The 18,397-nt window shown below is 43.0% G+C and overlaps 1 protein-coding gene and 1 long non-coding RNA gene across 13 annotated transcripts in view; one reads left to right on the plus strand and one right to left on the minus strand.

Moving 5' to 3' along the window:
• The window catches only part of RAD51B (RAD51 paralog B), a 682,017-nt gene that overhangs the window by 565,741 nt on the left and 97,879 nt on the right, over positions 1–18,397 (plus strand). For 9 of the 12 annotated variants that reach the window (XR_013386416.1, XR_013386415.1, XR_013386417.1 and 6 more), the window contains one exon: positions 1,058–1,136. Coding sequence is in view for 8 of the 12 variants with exons in the window: in XM_077909744.1 (XP_077765870.1) it covers positions 1,058–1,136 (79 nt within the window). In the remaining 4 variants the exon portion in view is untranslated. Of the gene's footprint in view, positions 1–1,057; positions 1,137–5,033; positions 5,342–10,987; positions 16,909–18,397 lie in introns of those variants that run through there. The other 3 variants (XR_013386419.1, XM_077909740.1, XM_077909741.1) reach the window with 3 other exon arrangements.
• The window catches only part of LOC144320784 (uncharacterized), a 55,238-nt gene that overhangs the window by 21,640 nt on the left and 15,201 nt on the right, over positions 1–18,397 (minus strand). The gene's annotated exons all lie outside the window — the stretch shown is intronic.

The raw sequence follows: 18,397 nt of genomic DNA on the forward strand, positions 1-18,397 counted from the left end.
GTAAGAGGCTCTGTAGTAAACTGTCACCATGTCTGACGATGTTACTTTGTAAAGCAGGAAAATGATTTTCATCTTCCTTCAAGAGAAATATTATAATAAAATAATCCACCAGCCCTTAGAGGTTGTGTTGAAACCATATGAAATATGGTAATTTTTATTAATAATTTGTTAATGACTATCCCTTTTAAAGTAGGTATTTTGTTAGGAGAATGCCACTACTCAAAATATTTTTGACATTTTGTGTTGGCTGGTATATCAGTCAGTTCTTCTTGCTGTGATAATTCATGACAACCACACCAAAATCTCAGAAGCATGCAGTAATAAGCATTTCACTGATGGCCAGCACTGCTCCAGGTGTCTCTCATCCTCCTTCTGAGATAGCAGATGAGCTTGGACATATTTTCCCCTAGCAGTTAGCAGAAACATAAGAGAGCAAGTGAAGACATCTGAGGCTACATGAAGCCTAGCCAAAGAACCTATTAGGGAAACAAGTCACATGGCCAAAACCATGGTGCAAGACCATGGAAATCGCCTACACATAAGTGAGAGGAAATGTGGTCACCTGGCAAACAGCATGAAAACAGACTTGGTGAAGCATTGGGGCCGATAAAGCAAATTGTCACGGCTTTGTTTTTACTGAGTTATTTTGAATATTTGTAATGATGGTACATCTTTATCTTTTGAAGGTAGCTTTGAATTTCTTTTTAGCAAAATAGCTGAATTTATGAATAGGATTAGAGAATCAGTCTAGGTTTATCTTTGGGCAGAAAGGTAGTTGTTTAAGCATGTGACATAAAGTAATGAAACATTTCTAGAAGAAACGGCTCAAGAACATGGCATTCGGTGGCAGAATAGTTGGGATAAATGTATAGCTTTCTAAAATGGCCAGCTGATTGAAGGAATAACACTCATTTGGTTCTAAAATAATTTTTTAAATAAGCTTTATGGCTTGTAGTCACAGGTTACCACTTTATCTCAAAGTGGGAAGGGGAGGGAATAGAGGTTCATCTCTGATATCCCCTTTGACCAATCCTGGGAAAATATGCTCTATGTGCAGATTCTCATCGCCAAGTCCCCGCTGGCTCCCTTCACCTCATTTGCCTACACCATCAAGAAGGAAGGCCTGGTTCTACAAGGTAAGATCCTCGGATTAAGCCGTGTCTTTAAGCTGCTTATACTCAGTGCTGCCTATCGTTGGTGATAATTACTGCTATGCTCCTGATGGAAGCTACCTCAGGACAGAATCAAAGGCTAAGATGAATTTGCCAATGATATTTATTCAGATGAGATAAAAGAGATTGGCAATTGTAGCAAGAACTTAACAGAAAGTAGAGGTAGGGCTAAAGGAGAACTGCAGAATTTCCTAACAGAGTGAGACCAAGAATGAGGGTTAAAGCACCAGTCTGGGAACTACCAATCACTAGGCCTCTTCACAGATCCTATGGAGTGAGGAAGCAGGCGGTAAGCCTCTGACACCAGTATGGAGGACCTGGCACCGCCTCAGCACCCTCTTACTTAACAAACATAAAAACCATCTGGTCTGGCAGCCTCTGGGGCACTTTGTCATGACTCCAGGAGTGCTACTGCCTCAGCCTCTTTCTGGTTACTCCATTTCTGTTCTCTTTACTCAAGTCCCGACATTTCCGGGGACCAGGCCTTTGCTGACTTGCTCTTGTGACATGGGCCTGGGACCTAGAAGGTGTAGAGTTCTGACTCATGGTAGCCTGTTCCAAGACCACAACCTGGAATTCACTGATCTTCAGTGGTGGTTCTCAGATACTGGATCTTCTGGTGGATATTCTGGTGGTTATTATGTCTGACCAGAAAATAAGGAACATGAGAGGTAGATTCAAACACCATTGAACTTAGCCCAGAGGACCAGATGTCCAAAGCTGCTTTGTCGATTGAGAACGGGCCCCACACAGAAGTGCTCGGATACACATCTGTCCCCCATGGCCAGGCAGGAGGCCCCATCCACAGAATGCATGGGTGAACATCTGCCGTGAACCCTGGTAGAGCATATTGTCCTTGCTGTTGATGAGAGGAATATCTGCCCCTTAGGACTTTGTAAATTGAGTAATTTTCCCAGGTTTATGAAACAGGGCGAATCCTTAAATATTCCCATGGAGACACATGGGAATATTGCATTGCAAAGATCTAGCAGCAATTTTGTGGAGCAGGCTGGAGGGTTCATGCTTTGGACCGAGGAACAGGCTCCAGCCTTTCTTTTCCTTCCCCTTCTAAAACGTCCGCTTCTTAATGGACCCGGAAAGCAGCCTGTTTGTTTGGTGTAGCTGAGCTCCACAGCGGGGACTCAGGTCCAGGGAAATTTGGGGTAAGAACTACTGACCTTTGGCTCTTAGCCTTTGACTTATGCTATCCAAGTTCCTTGGTAAATATTTTTTTTACAATTGCAAATATTGTTTTCTGACAAAGAAGCAGAGATTTTAAGACCAGATTAAGCAAAGCAAACAGCAGGCCCCTTTGTTACATACTCTCTAAGGGTGTATAACTAATAAGCAATCAGAAAGCTGAACTTTTATTTACCCAGTACACAGTGTGGCTTTTGGCTCTTCGTTTTTAGAGGCTTTCTTAAAAGATTAGAAATCGACTAACTAGCAAATTTAGATGAAGATTTTAAGAAATTCTATGGAAGATTACAAGGCAATTTCAGAAAGGAAAAGAGGCAGTTCTGCTCAGATGGCTTATACAGTGTCTCTATCTTGATCACTGGGCCTTTTGGTAAATAGCATTTCTTTTTTTTTTTTTTTGGTAAATAGCATTTCTAAGCCTGACTGAATCTGGATAACTTTTAGGATAACATTTGTGAGAACAAGATTCACAGAGTTACCTCTCTGACGCTCATTGCTAAGATCTTGATTTTGACAGGAAACAGGAAGTTGGGTAGAGAAAGTGGAGGCTAGAAATACAATGGATCAGTAGAGATTAAAAATCTACAAAGGAAGACTATTAGAAAAAGCCAGAAAACAAAGGAGAAGGTGGATCACTAAAGGAGGCTGACCCGTAGCTGTGTGTCCAGGAAAGAGAAAAATTCAGGAAAGTGTCCGATGATGCAGAAATCCCAACCAGTAAATAAAAATGTCTAGGAGACCTCAGTGCCTCACCTGGTTGCTTTTGAAGCTTTTTCCCCCAACCCCACTCCCCTAGCTATACCACCTCCCTCTGTGAGGTTTTCTGAAGCAGCAGAACCCTTCTGCCCATAGCAAGAATGCCACTGAATACAAGCCTCTGGCACTCCATCCCCAATAGCTGTGTGCTCCCCAAGACTTTGGGAAAACAAAAAGGAGCTCTTATCCCGAGAAAAATGGAGAACCTCCTTCAGTGGAGAGACCCGGTGGATTTCTGTTCCAGCTCTGGTGTGATATTGAGAAAATCTCTGTCACCTGTGTTTGGTCAGCTTGAAAATGACAGTGATGAACTTGATTCAGCACTTTACAAACTGTGTTGTAACCCACTGTGGGTCATGAAATGAAATCAATGAGTCACAACCAGAATTTTAAAAAATGAAGTAAAGGAGAATAGAAAATATCAGATTACATCACACTTATTACACTATTTCATGAAATATTTCTTGTGTGACTGTATGTGCATTGTGAATTTGTGTATGTGCAGTGGAAACTGTTTTTCTTGCTTGGACTGTAGTCATTGGCCTCAGTGACCTCTAAAGGCCTTAACCCTTCAGCTTATCTGGTTCTCCTAGGAGATGGTGTACTTCTCATCCCTTAGCTCAGGGTAGAGGTAGAGTTGTACCTTGAGATCTCCACACACCAGAACATAAAAGCTTATTTTCTTCCCCCACTCTTACCAGATGACTGAGCTGAAAACAAAACAAAACAAAACAGAAACACCTGCACAATTCCCCAGGTTCAAGGCAAAGAAGTCTTTGATTCCTGGGTAGTAACCTTGGAAAGATACCAGGAATCAAGGCCAAGACACTTTCCTTGGTTGAGAGATTGCTCTGGTGTGTTAGTCCCAAGTTGGCATGGAGGTTGGTTGGTACCTAGTGCTGGAGATTTACAGTCCATGTCTGAGGCACATAGAGGCAGAGAGGGGAAGGGTTGGGAAGATGAGGGCAGCTCCTGTGGTACCAACTAAAAAAGAAACTGCTAGCCCAGCCACTTGGGACTGGACGTTTAGTATATTTGTAATGGAGACAGCCTGGAGTAGTGGGAAGAAACAATTCATACAGGCTACCCTTTTATGAGGGGGTTAGTGAATATGGGAATGATCCCTCGGTGCCTTTTATCCCTTTAGCAAGTCCAAGATTCCTACCAGTCTGCTAACCAAGAGGTTTTATAATACCTGAAGTGCTCCTGTGTGCATAAGCAGAGGGTGGGAATAAAAGGTGAGGCCAAAATTCCATTTAGTGACTCCACAGGCCATCCCCTTCACCAGTTCTCAAGGATTAGGATGCTAAGAAGAGCCAGCAACTGGGGGCCTTATACCCTTCCTGCCCCTTTGTTCCTGGGATGGGAGAAACAATAAATCGGCAGGCCAGGGAGACTGAGGGGCCTGGTTGGAGATTTCTCAGGCTGGCTTTTGAAATACTTGAAGGAGCCGATCTGGGCTATTGTTGTAGTAAAATAGAAAGCGGAACTGTTCTCCTTTTAGAAAAAGAAGAAAAGAAAAAAGAAAAAGAAAGAAAGGAAAGAAAAGGAAAGGTAAGGTAAGGAAAGGAAAAGGAAAAGAAACCCCTCCTCCTTGCACCTTCTGGAAGCTGCCTGGCTCGAGGCAATTACCATGGTAATACTGTGCTGTTTGCATCTTCTTTGTCTGTCCTGTACTTGTTGAGATCCTGTCCTCTGGGTTGGGTTCAAGACCCTGGAAAAACTTGGCCCCAAAGGATAGGGAGCTCACAGCCACCAGCTTCCTGATGGTTCAGACTCTGAGAGGGGCCAGCTCCCAGCAGAGGGAGAGAGAGCCCTTTTGTGCAACTGAAGTGGGAAAAGTAGAGGGTGTGGGGGTGGCTGTGGGAGTGGCTCCCATTAATCCTTTTCTCCTTTTGTCCCCAGAGGTCACCATGAAAGTCCCAGCACCCACTGTGTAGAAAAGCCTAGAGTTTTGGCTGGCTCAGAGTAAGGCTAAGGGGTGCCGGAACCCAAGGGAGAAGGAAAAGCAGGAGCTGGCTTTGGGAATGGGCCTGAATGGAGTGGGCCCCCAAAACCGCACGGCCGCAGAAAGGAAGGGAGGATTTACAGCGAACTCCAGCTCGACCCATATTCTGCTCGGGTCGTGTTCCTTGTTTCCCCAACAAGCCCAAAATGTTGTGCCCCACAGAACACAGCTGGGACCCCTGGACCTCTGTGTCAGGCCAGGAATAAAGATTAAGATTCTGTAATTGAAAACAGCCAGGCTGTGTTGCTGATGCTGCGGGAGGCCTAGGGAGAACCCACGGCCAGGCTCTCCTAGGGCCATCCTGGCCTTATCCTGGCCTCATGGCAGCAGAGGCCTGTCAAATTGGTCAAGACTGGCCATGGATAATGAAGAGACCAAGTCAGCAGGGGCTCTTCCTTATTCACTCTTCCTTTGCCCTACCCTCTCCATTTCCTCAGGAATCTAGGGAGCATTTGAAAAACAAAAGACAGGTTGTTAAGGACGAGGGTAATGGTTTAGTCTCTAGGTAGGATAGAATCATGATTCTTGGGTTGTTTTTAAAAAAATTAAAATTAGGTATAACAGGTTGAATTTGGTTTCTGGTGCTGTCCTCTGCCAGTTTAAATCTGAATGAGCAGCATAAACCTTGGGATGGGGCTGAGGGAACTCAGGGGAGCCCAGGCACCCAGAGATGGGTCCAGAGACAACTCTGCAAATGAAACTAGTTTCCTGTTTTTCTAATCACCTAATATAAGGACTCAGAAGAAACCAAAACACAAAGAAACAATGATTTTTCTTAAGACCAGGAAAGCTATGCCCCTCATCTCTCTTGTAAAATCAAGAATGGCTGTCAGACGATCGTCTTCTGAAGCTTATTGAGAGAGGCATTAATCTCCTCTATTTGTTCCCTTGTCACAAAGTTGGGTTAGATTCTTCTACTCCATTTTCTTAGTAACTGAGCCAACTGGATGATTTATTGAAAAATTCTTTTCCCCTAAATACCACCATCTAAGTTCATCAGATTTCAGTTTGAATTAGTAACCCATCTAAATGTTTTCTGCCTGGTGGACTCAAAGTGACCCAGAAGACTCTCAATCCATTTCCATCCAGGTATGGAGGTCTGCTTGGTAAACAGAACCCACACACCTGGCATAGCCTGGCATTCTTGTGGGAGCCTGGGCAGACAGCCCTGGGATTCAGTGGAGCAGAGAAAGTGAACTCCTCTCCCAGAGGTCACAGGGAAGAGGGCAAAGCAGGTCTGTCACGTTGTCCCTGGGCTGCCAGGTGCCACTACAGCTTCAGAAAGCTGGTGCAGGTCAAGCCATTGTCCTCTGTGGCTCTTGCCTACCTCTCAGGGAGGAGCTTCCCAAGGGAAATGAGGAAGGATGCCCCTCTGCCAGTTCTCTCCTTTTTTTAACATACACTTCACATTCCCTACCTCCATGACACCTCCTCACACCAACCCTCTGCTTGTTTACTTCTTTTACTCTGGCTATTAGCTTCAAAGAGAGATTCTGTTTTCCGTGTGAAAAAAATATTTTATATACAGAGCAGGACAGAAAAAAATAAAACCCATGACTTGAACACCCAGAGTTAGCAAATGTTAAAATTTTGTCACATTTGCTCCAGATTTTGCTATAGGAATAAAACTTGATTATTTATAAAATAATACCAAAATCAGATAAAGACTACAGATCAATATTTCTGATGAACGTAGAAGCAAAAATCCTCAAGACAAAATAAAAAACTCTTCTGTATCTATCCCAGCCCATTCCCTCCCTCACACTCTTCCACAGAAGTAAGAACTCTCCAGGGTTTAAAAAAAAAAAAAAAAAAGGAACTCTCCAGGGTTTGATATACATCCTTCTCCTTGTGCCGAAGACCTTGTCTACATGTTCGTGAATCCAAACATAATATAATGATTTGTTTTGAGTGCATTCCAAGTTTGCATAAATGCTTTATTGCACACATCATTCCTCAACTTGCTTTTGTCACTTCATGTTGTGTTTTTACAATTTATTCACACTGATATACATAGATTACTTCTTTCACTTTAATGAGGTATCCATATTCATTATATGAATGTACCACATTATCCATTCCCCTATTGATGGTAATTTCAATTATTTGTTAATTTACTGAATTCTGTTGCATGTGCTGCTTGGTATGCTGGTGTGAGAGTTTCTCTGGGTATATATAAAAGTGGAATGACTGATAAGAGGGTATGCACATTTTAATCTTTACTGTATATTCCCAAGTTGCTTTCCAAGGACATTTACCAATGTAAACTTCCTCTGGACATAGTGGACCAATTTCTACACAGCTGTGTGTAATTATAAGTTTGTTGTCATGTTTCCATGGGCAGTCTTCTTTGTATTCTTTATGGATGCCTCTTTTATCTCTGCCATTGAGGTATAATCTTTCCATAGTCTCTAGAGGGATCTTCTGCACAACCATGTGCTTTATGCATATACTTAGATGATTAGTTGACAAAAATTACTTTAATTCTTCCCAAAGTTAGCTATACACATTTCCAAGAATGAGAGATTTTAGTGTCATCCATTGCCCTTGAACTCAGGTCAGCAGACAGAGTTCCAGAAAGGCCAAGCAGTATTCACTGTCTCAAAATTGCAGATCCTCAGGCTCCTAAGATTTTGTGAAATCAGAGATGAGTTTGGATCTTCTCATCTTCCATCATGGCAGCCCCTCTGGTAACTTACCCCTCAGGCTTCATGAGTCTTTGTTGGGATATTCCAGTCCTGTCCTGAATCTTGAATCTTGAAATCCTAAATTAAGATGGATCACACTAATGTAAGCAACCCCTCAAGAAAGTTCCTGAGTTGGGTTGTATGTTTGGCTGGATGGAATCACAATCTAAATTAACAGTGGCATACAAAGTAGAGGCTTACTGCTTTCTCACATAGCATTGCAGAGGAATACAGTCCAGAGCTAGTATAGCAGCTCATCCCATGTGTTTGTCTAGGGACCCAGGCTCTCAGCTTATTGCCCCATCACACCTAGGATGTTGCTCTTATAGTCGCGGTCCACAGTGGCTCAGTATCCTGACCTCCATCCAGGTATTAGAATTTGTATTGAGTAGAGAATGATGGTGGGAGGAAAGGGCATCTTCTTTTCTTTAAGGATATTAATCAGAAGTTATACACAGGGCAGCCCTGGTGGCGCAGCGGTTTGGCACCGCCTGCAGCCCAGGGCATGATCCTGGAGACCCGGGATCAAGTCCCACATCGGGCTCCCTGCATGGAGCCCGCCTCTCTCTCTGCCTCTCTCTCCCTCTCTCTCTCTCTCTGAATGAATAAATAAATAAATCTTAAAAAAAAAAAAAAAAAGAAGTTATACACATTATTTCTGCTTATATCATGTTGGCCAGTTTGCAGATATATAGGAAGAAAGACTGGAAAATTTGGTTGTTTATGTGGGTGTGCATGTGCCCAGCTAAATTTTGGGAATTCTTTTACCATGAGAGAGAAGAGAAGATAAATATTCAGTAGCACATCGCTTTCAGAGGAGCCCAGTTGCAGAGATTAGACCCTAAAGTACAATAGTACAGACCCTAGGGTTGGGCTCATAGCATAATGTTGAAATGCAGCATAAATAATGTATTGTAAATATTGTATGTTAAAAATGCTATCAGGCCCTCTTTGGTAGAATCTACAGCAGACAAGTAGAGTATTACAATCAGTATTACCATCAAGGATCAACACCAAAAATCTTGGTTCCCCACCCAAATCAGAATCTTTCTCAAGCAGAAACTTTAGTGTGTGTTTTGCTATTATACATTATGCAAGAAAGATACTTGAACAAGAGCTGCTTGTACTTGTAGCACAAAGCAGGGTATGAATTTGGGTCCAAAGTCATAGACTAAACACATTTTTCACCAAAAATATTTTTTCCTGTCTCCGAATTTTTTTAAACATGGAACAAAATGTCAGTTGGAATAAAGTTATAGAAAAAACTTTATTCCAAGGCCCTGGACTATAGTTAGACTCGATCCACACTCTTTTAGAACCTGGAAGCCATTTGGATATCTTTGTAGAGCTAACAATTTGCATTTGTGAAAGTGCCTAGGTAATAGTACTAAAAGATGTTAAATCTGTTCAGGTTGTTGATTTTCTTTGAAAACTTCTTCCAAAAGGACTTGGTGTTCTTTCTGGAATATGACTTAAGCTCCCTTTCAGTGAGTTCAGTTCAGCAGGTATTTGTAGAGGTATCTATTGTATGTAGACCATGGTGCTCAGAGGATGTAAGCCTGGAAAAAAAAAATGGTCCCTCTCTTTCAGTAGCTCAAAATCTAGTTAGCTCAAAAACAAAGTTTAATCAAAGGCAAACTATAACACCTATTATCGAGATTCAAACAGTGTGATATGGGTAAAAGAGATAGAATCATTTCAAGCAGGATGACTGAGGAAAGTTCTTGGGGTGGGCAGGGAAGGTTTAAACAGGCGTCAGCCCCTGAATACTGATGGAATACTGATGAAAATGGCATTCCATTGTCTCTTGATAGAGGCCAGTTTTTTTCCCTGTTTGAGGATAGATTTGGGAACCCTGGGGAATGCTGATTAGTGCCATGTGACTAATGTTGAATCATGCTGACTAATGTGTTCTAGCGGATTGATTCAATAATAAAGGGAATGTTGAGAGTCAAGAGTTCAGATCCTGAATTTCACCATGTGATGAAATGTAAATCCCTTAGCCCCAGTCCTTCATTTTTTGGTCAATTAAAATGTGCTCATGATGAGAATCTAACAAGTCACCTTGACTAGAAAGTGTTTTACAAACCTCAAGGATAACAGAAATGCTTAATGACAACTCCCAGGACAGGCTTGTGCAACTGTGGGTTATTCATTGTACAGAGAGAATCTGAACATCCATCACATGCCGCTCCCCAGCCATGTGAAACTTCTGCTTCCTCACACATGCCACAAGAACTTACAAAGAATACACTGCACTCACACAAACTGACAAATAGAGGAGCTTTTGAAAAATCTTCCTATCTACCTACTGGGGCGGCTATGTTTTTCTACAACAAATGTCACCACAGAACCAAGGGTTCACATTGCACACACAGCTTTTTCTCTCTTTTGACATCTCCCCAGCTAGACTGCTTGAGAACCTGGCCTTCCGTGTCCAGATGTTTACTGAATTCTGAAGGCCCCCCAAAGGGCCCAAGTTCTTTTGTTGCCCTCCAAATCACTTCCCACAGAGACTGACCGATGTCCTGAAGGAGTTCTTCAATAGAGAGGATAAATGGAGGCAGATGAAGACATGACCCCCTGAGGTTCGCCCACGTCCACACTAACAAAGGGTCTGAGGCACAACCTTGTAAGGAGCATTTTGGTCAGCAGCATCCCTTCAAGAGGCCACATCTCCCCCACGGGGCTGCTTTCAATGACTACCATCACAGTGGAAGTGCTAGGCATTTGTTAAGGACTGATGTTTGCTAGGTGCAGCACAAAACATCTAAATCATGGTACCCGTCTTTGTGAGGGCTTCCTGGCTACAGATGGCAGCTGGCTTTCTCAGGGGAAACCTGGAGCTAGTGGAGGAAGCCAAAGAGGGCCTCTCACTTCTCTGGATGACCTCTTCCCACCCAGCCCAGAAAGGGCTTTTGTCTTTAGCTATTGGCAGTCAGGCCAGGGCTACGGGGGCCTTACCCCATACCTGTGCTGTGTTTCTGGGTGTCTGGTTTGTAAGGCTGTTGGCTCCCTAGGTAATAGAAAGGTATGTGTGTAAGGGGACTACAGCTAGAAGGAAAATTTTATTTAGACTGTTAGTGAGAAGTTAGTGCATTTCATGATGACACTCCCCCCCACCCCAAACTTCTTTTCTCTCTCTTTTTTTTTTTCTCTTTTAGGCCAACAGAGGCCGTAGCTATGGACTCTATGACCATTGTCTAGAGCTGCTGGGGGCACAATTTGTGAAATGAAACAGGATGGTGCTACTTGGAAGAAGGAAACGGAAGCCAACATAATGGGGATTAATTAGTTGATTGATGTTGAGATGGTAACAGATTTGCCCCCATACCATTTAGCCAGCCATCTCAGACCTAGCAGGGAAGGTGAGGATGAAGAAGCCTTTGTTCAGGTCTGTAGATGCGTGGGGCTGAAGGCTTTGCCACCATGGGATGTCAACAGCCATAATAATAATAATTTGCACTTATATAGCACCTTTCAACTGGGCACCTCAAAGCGGTTTAGCAACGTTAATTAATTAAAGCCCACAATCCCCCTGGGGAGAGGAGGAGGAGGACTAACAGGATTTGTAATTACAGGAGGGAACATTTCCGAATAAAGTATTGTCCACCATATAAAAAGAATGGGTGTAAAGGAATTGGGGTCTCCAAAGAGTAACTGATTCAGAAATTAAATCATGGAAAGGTGGGGAGGCTGGGGGCGGGCATGGGCGTGGGGGTCTGCCCTTGTGTCAGAGGGAGACCAATGCGCTCAGAATTCACTGACAGGTTCAGATCCAACTGAGAAGCGGAACATGTATGGTATTAGTGGCATTTGGAAAGTCATTAGTGGCACAACTATTGTGGTGTAAATTCAGATTTCTCTAGTTTATTGTGTATAGCCCTGCAGAACAAAGAGTGAGATTCATGCAGTATTTAATAAAGGATGAAATGATTTCTTTAGATTTAAAGCCCAAAGCTGGGCCAGTCAATTAGCAAATAAACCAATTGGTGACCCATAGGATAATGTAGTCGTTTCCAGCAGAACAGCCAGCCTTACACCCTCCTACTGCCAATGAAGTTTCCAACCAAGAGTTGGAAGACTGGGTGCAGTGCAAGGCCTGGGGGCTTCAGCTCCTTCAAAGCCAGGCATCGAACCTTCCCAACCCCTAAGCTGTCCTTTATTAGAATTACTTTGGACCTGCTCCTCCTCCAGAGGTTTTTAATGCTTTGGAGGCTAGAGTCAGGTCTTATCCTATCTAATTCTTCCTGTCGGTGCCCACCAGAACACTATGCACCAAGTAGGTATGGATCAGTGAAGAATGACTGAATGACTAAGTCTTTTAACAACTTAGTATTTGCTGAGTACATACCAAATTCTGTGGCAAAGCTCACAAAAACAGGATATGCATCCCATTCTCGAGAACTATTATATAATAAAAATGGAAAAGACTCATATACTACTAACTATAATATAAAGCAGAATAAAATAAAATAACATGATAGAAGAACATCCAAGCCACATGCTGCAAGGGTAAGAGCAGAAACGTTTTATCCAGCTGGAGTGAGTCACAGAAGGTATTCCTGGAGAGCAAGCAATGTGCTGGGTGTTAGAAGGCAGGCAGGATTTGGGTAGACCTGAAAGAGGTCGGGGAGGCAGACTTTCCAGACTCTGGTCATTTGCCTCCCTCTGAGTGCAATGCTTTTTGAGAACTTGTGGTCTTCAACAGAACATTTGTAAAAAGCAGGCTGAGTTTTTGGAGCTGATTGAATGTACATTCCCTATGAGTTCTTACTACCTGAATTGACTAATTCCAAAAATCAAGGGACTATTTTAGACATTGAGAAAGATGTTTTATTCTCTGTAACTATGAATTTTGTCTCTCTTCACTCTCACTGTCCACCAAGATAGAAAAGCTAAGCAATTCACACATTAAAACAGGGCACTCAACAGTGTCTGAGAAAGGTACCAGGAAGACATCTCCCAATCCCAAATGGCAAGGATTAAATGTCTTCCCCCTTGAGCCTACTTTTTTGACACCAGGAAACTCTAAGACAGTGCTGTACACCCAGTGACTGACAAATCAATCCCATACTCAAAGTTCCAACAGGGCTTTTCACCACAAGCCACACTGCCAGGACAGGACCTCCATGCTGTTTCTGCATCATGCCAGTATTTATTAAGTGTTGCTTCATGTCTGACACATACTATATATGCATAAGCTTGCCTAATCCTAACAGTCTCACAAAGTAGGACTTCATATCATTCCTCCTGTGCAGATGAGCAATGAGGCAAGAAAAGTTCAGTCTCTTGCTAGAAAGTAATGGAATGTGGATTTGAACCCACTCAGCCTTGTTGCTTCCTCTCTCATTCCTCACCCATGTAGTATTTCTTTTCACATCTGTTATAATTTCTCCTAGTCATCCTCAATTCACTAAAGTGCTCAGCATAACACTATGCGCGTAATAGGAACTCCATATTTTCCAAAGAATCACCAAAAGCAACACTAGTGGTTTGATCTTCCACTGGGAGGAGTAGCTGCAGAAAGCCTAGGCAGCAGTGCTGAGAGTTTAGTAGAGGCTCCATCACTACCTCCTTCTCTTTCCACCATGATTAAAGATAAGGAGCCATGCTCAGGAAAGTCACCCCAGGAAATGTTCACAAGAAAAAAGACACAGGTGGTATTCATGAGTGAGCAGCTGCCAAGCTGGTACCACCCATGAGATGCCAGTGAGGTATGTTGGATTGAACTTGGATGCTACTCGCTGATTTTTTTCTATGTGTGTGTGTACATATACATCTATATGTCAAAGTCCAACTTTGTTTCCAGAATTGTGCTATCCTCTTAGCTACTCTGTTGGTGTGCAGCAGTCCTAGTGAGGATTCAGAAGTGGTCCCTGTCAGCCCACAGGGTGAACATTTCTGGACTAACCAAAAAGTGCAAAAAAAAAACAAAAACAAAAAGAACAAAAAGTGCTGAACTCTATGTGTCAGATCTTGTAGGTTGTATGTTATGACCAAGGTTGCCACTCAGGGACAGGATTTTAAAGATTATCTGGCGGGATCCCTGGGTGGCGCAGCGGTTTAGCGCCTGCCTTTGGCCCAGGGCGCGATCCTGGAGACCCGGGATCGAATCCCACATCGGGCTCCCGGTGCATGGAGCCTGCTTCTCCCTCTGCCTATGTCTCTGCCTCTCTCTCTCTCTTTCTGTGTGTCTATCATAAATAAATAAAAATTAAAAAAAAAAATCTTAAAAAAAAATAAATAAAGATTATCTGGCAAAATCATGATTGCCAAATGAGAACTCTGGAGATGGGGCATAAGGATTAGGTAAAGGGAAGTGGGGAATGAAGGCAAGAGGAAGTGCAAATGTCACATTATGACCTTAAAAGTGTGGTCTTGGGATCCCTGGGTGGTGCAGCAGTTTAGCGCCTGCCTTTGGCCCAGGGCGCGATCCTGGAGACCCGGGATCGAATCCCACGTCGGGCTCCCGATGCATGGAGCCTGCTTCTCCCTCTGCCTATGTCTCTGCCTCTCTCTCTCTCCCTCTGTGTGACTATCATAAATAAATAAAAATAAATAAATAAAATAAAAGTGTGGTCTTAGAACCACTTGGGAGTATCATTTTTTTCTGAGCTTTGGTTTCAATATTGTCACCATCACTTTTGTCCTCTGGCTGTTAAAGGGCTTTCTTTATTCAACTACAAAATTCAAGAAAGGCCTCTTCTGCTCAAACGAAAGAAAGGAGCCCATTGCAGTCCTCAAGAGAAAATCCTAAGTGTGAGAGAAAGTGCACTGCCTACCTCTCTGAACTTTAGTGAGCATGGTGTTCAGTCAGAGCACAAGTTCTCTAGAGCTCCAAACAGATCTGGGAAGAAACTCCAAACAGGTCTTGGAAGAGAGTAGACCAATCAATAGTGGGCATAAGTCAGGACAGACTTGGTTTTGCTGCCTAAAAACACACCCCCAAAAATCTTGAAAGTCTGCATGTCTGAGAGACTTTCCCGGGATGGTGTCCCCCATATGATGACTCAATATTCCTTTTTTTTTTTTTTTTTTTAGTATTCAATTTTAGTATCAACATGGACTTCCACAATTGCCACAGTAGGGGAAGAAGAGAGAAGAGCTCTACACTGTAAATTGAGTCCTTCCCCCAAGATGTGACACACATCACTTCTGCTCTTACGGCCAAGCAGTCATGCATCCATACCCAACTCCAAGGAAGTGGGAAATACAAACCTCCCCTGTATTTGGAAGGGAAGGAGAACTAGATATTAGTGAACACTTATAATGTCTGCTACACAATGCTGTAGCCAGTGAGCTGGCCTATCTTTCCTTCTTTCATACTCATGCGTTGTAAATACCCTTCCCTGGGATCACCCAGCATATATTGAAGACTTATGGGCTAGTTTTGAGGAAAGAAGACCAAATAGTTTTATGGTCCATCTTAATCTATGAGCAACCATTTTGAAAGAGAGGAATAACCCCAGAAAACCAATTAACTTTTCCCTTGGAACTATCAGTCTCTAATAACTCTAGGAAAGAATAATGGGTTAAAAGGAGCCATGGCCTAACTTCAATAATGCATCTAAGATGTAACAACTAATTTTGAGTTGCCCAGAACCATCATGCTTTGTCTGAAAGGGCTTCTGGAAATATGCCCTTTTTCCTCCATTCCTCCCGTTATTACCAGACATGATTCAAATTCCCTCTAAGCCCTGTGACTTTTCCAGAAAGCAGCTCTCCCAGCAGAGAGAGAGAGAGAGAGAGAGAGAGAGAAGGAAAAAAAGAAAAAACTTTCCCTTATTATTCTTCCAGTAATGAATTCCTGCTCTGAGTGGGCTGTTTCCATGTGTTTTCAGTCAAGTGCTGATGGCAGCCTTGCCGGGGGACATTTCCAACAGGCTGTGGACATAATAGATGAGGTCTCATATTGACAAGAGCTGCTCTCAGTTTTCCTTCCAGTTTAGCCCTCCTAAGCCCTGAAATTGGAGATGAGAAATGATTCACGAGATCCCACTGGTGAACCAACATGGCTGCCACACCTCTTTGCTCCTTTTAACTAGGTAAAAAGTCATGGTTTTAAAGCTTCCCTTTAAGAGATTTGTAGACCTGGATCTTAGTAACTTAAAAAGGACTTAGCTTTCTCAGACCAGCCCACTTTTTGTAAATGCCAAGACCTCCTTTCTTCAGGATTCAAACATAGTCTTGGCCTACCCTGACATCATAAGAACAAAGCGAGAAATTAGGATGCACTATTTCCTGCCTGAAACCTGATCTCAAGTACACAAAATGCTTCCAAGTAAGCAATGGCAGTAGCCATGTTTACTAAAGGAGCCAGCATACTCATTCTCCCTAAAGCAAATATCTTCAGTTAATTCAATTCTAGCTTACCTACACGGAACTTGAGAAGAATCTCAGTGACTTCAGGTAAAAAGGAACAGGTATTAAGGATATAGATGGTCTGGAATTGGAAAGCCTTTAGGAGCAGAGGTAGTTCTGAGGATTTATTACCTAAGAGTTTCTGCTTACCTCTGCATTTCTGCCTGAGGTACTCTCATGTCCTAGCAGACATGTCCTATAGATTGCAGTTTCTGCTTACTCAAAATTTCACCTTGCATGTGGCTCATCATGGGCTCTTGAGCTCCTCCATATATACCTCAGCCTTTCAACTTCAGTTCCCATTGGATTTCTTCCTTGGTATGCCTAGTTAAAATTCCTAAGACACAATCTTATTGGCTCAGGCTTGTCTTATTGTTCTGTCTCAGATAACATCAATGGTCACTAGCCAGCCAGTCAACTATGGGCTGAGGGATGCCCTGCAAGCATGATTCCTAAGTTGCAGAAGATGGGGCAAGGAAGCTTTCTTTAGAGGATCTGTGAGGTCGTGAGGACATGATGGGCTCTAGTGGGTTCTTTGAACCCTTCATGGGATTGCTACAAGGATACTTATTCTCTCTTGCTTCTTCCTCCCCACTCTCATCAACTGTAGGCCAGATCTCAAGTCATAGCCTACGCTCCCATTACTGCTCATCCCCCAATGCCTGATCAGCATCCTGCTTCTCACCCTGTTGAACTGCCCCATCACAGAGGTATAGGATTGGTAAGTGGGAAGAAAGACCTCTTAAAGTTTACTTGAGAATATAAGTAAGATTGGGGAAGGCGTGGAAAAAGAAATGGAAATAAAACCCTTTCTTAGCTAAAGAAAATCCCATTCCCACCAGGGCACCCAAGTACCTTTTCTCTTTCTCCTAATCTTTGGAGTAAATTCCCTTTCCCCAAAATCAAACATCAGCAGAATCATGAGAAATGTCATCAGGGGACCCAGATGGAGCAAAGCAGGAAGATAGTCTAGCTCCACTAATCCCACAGAGCTTTTTCTGACTCCATTCCTATTTCCCATCCCAGACCTTTGCATTTCCACAGGCCCCCACCCTCATGCCTCATGGAGCCCCAGAATCTTGAATATCAAATCCCAAGCAATTTACTTTCAAAGTATGGTTTAGAACACAAGTGAAAGAATCTGTGTAGATAAGGTCTTTACCAATTGCGTTCTCCCAATATGCCCAAAGCTCCTCACTGGCAGTTTTCACAAATCTCCCTGATATTTTAGAGGGTTGGTCATGTGTGGTGTTGCCCTGTTTCACCAGAGTCAAAGAAATTATGCTTTGTCTGAATTTACACACCCAAGGAGAGTACTAGGGGAAAAATTGAATTATGATACTATGCTTTGCCTTTATACCTCATCAGCTGTTTAAAAGGCCAATCCCAAACACCCACATTCAAATGTCAGCATCTCTGTATTCTTTTCAGTGGATGTGAGGCTAGAAGTGAATTAGAGGCAAGTCTAAACAACGCTGTATTTCCTTGCCCTTTCCTGAGCTCTGGGTTATGTCAGTGTTGATTAAATCATCCATCAAACCTTGTTCAAACTTTTATCTACTGACTAAAATTGCAGTTTCCCTAGGAGCTTATGAAGGCAGGGAAGGTAGTTCTGGTGGTGTTTCTAAATCTGCTGCTGTGGGATTCTAGAGCCAGTTCCTCTGGATTACTTCCAGATCTCTGTTCATTACATTTAGAATCTGAGGTTGAAATCTATTGCCGTTGTCTATCCCCTGGTATCTGAAAACCCATCTGGGGTTTGTCCAGGCTCTCTCTCCAACATCACTGTCCAATTTCCACAGTCATTGCCACTCTAACAGCTTGAAAGCTGATGGCAAAGATGGAGCAGAAGCCAGTTTGGCTTTCTCCCAGTCCTCTAGGCCCTTCTGGGGTTAATCAGCAACCACCTATCTTTGTGTTAATAACATAAGCCTCTCTGACTAGAACACCTGGGAGGAAACCCATAGGAAGGCTTAAGATGAAGCCAATTTTACAGTAATTATTCTGACCATCACTGTTTAAGCTGGACTCAGACTGTCCAGAAGAAAAACCAGCTTGCTAAAACCAGCCAACTAACTGGATGAACCTCTGGCTCTCAATGTTCCTTAAGCCACTTTAGGTTTTACTAATACTTTCTGTGTCCACATCTCAGCTCCAGAGTCTCCTTATGCTGTGAATTCAGGCAGCATATATTTCAGGTACACGGGGTT

This window comes from Canis aureus, chromosome 9, assembly GCF_053574225.1.
Source record: "Canis aureus isolate CA01 chromosome 9, VMU_Caureus_v.1.0, whole genome shotgun sequence".
Lineage (NCBI taxonomy): Eukaryota > Metazoa > Chordata > Mammalia > Carnivora > Canidae > Canis > Canis aureus.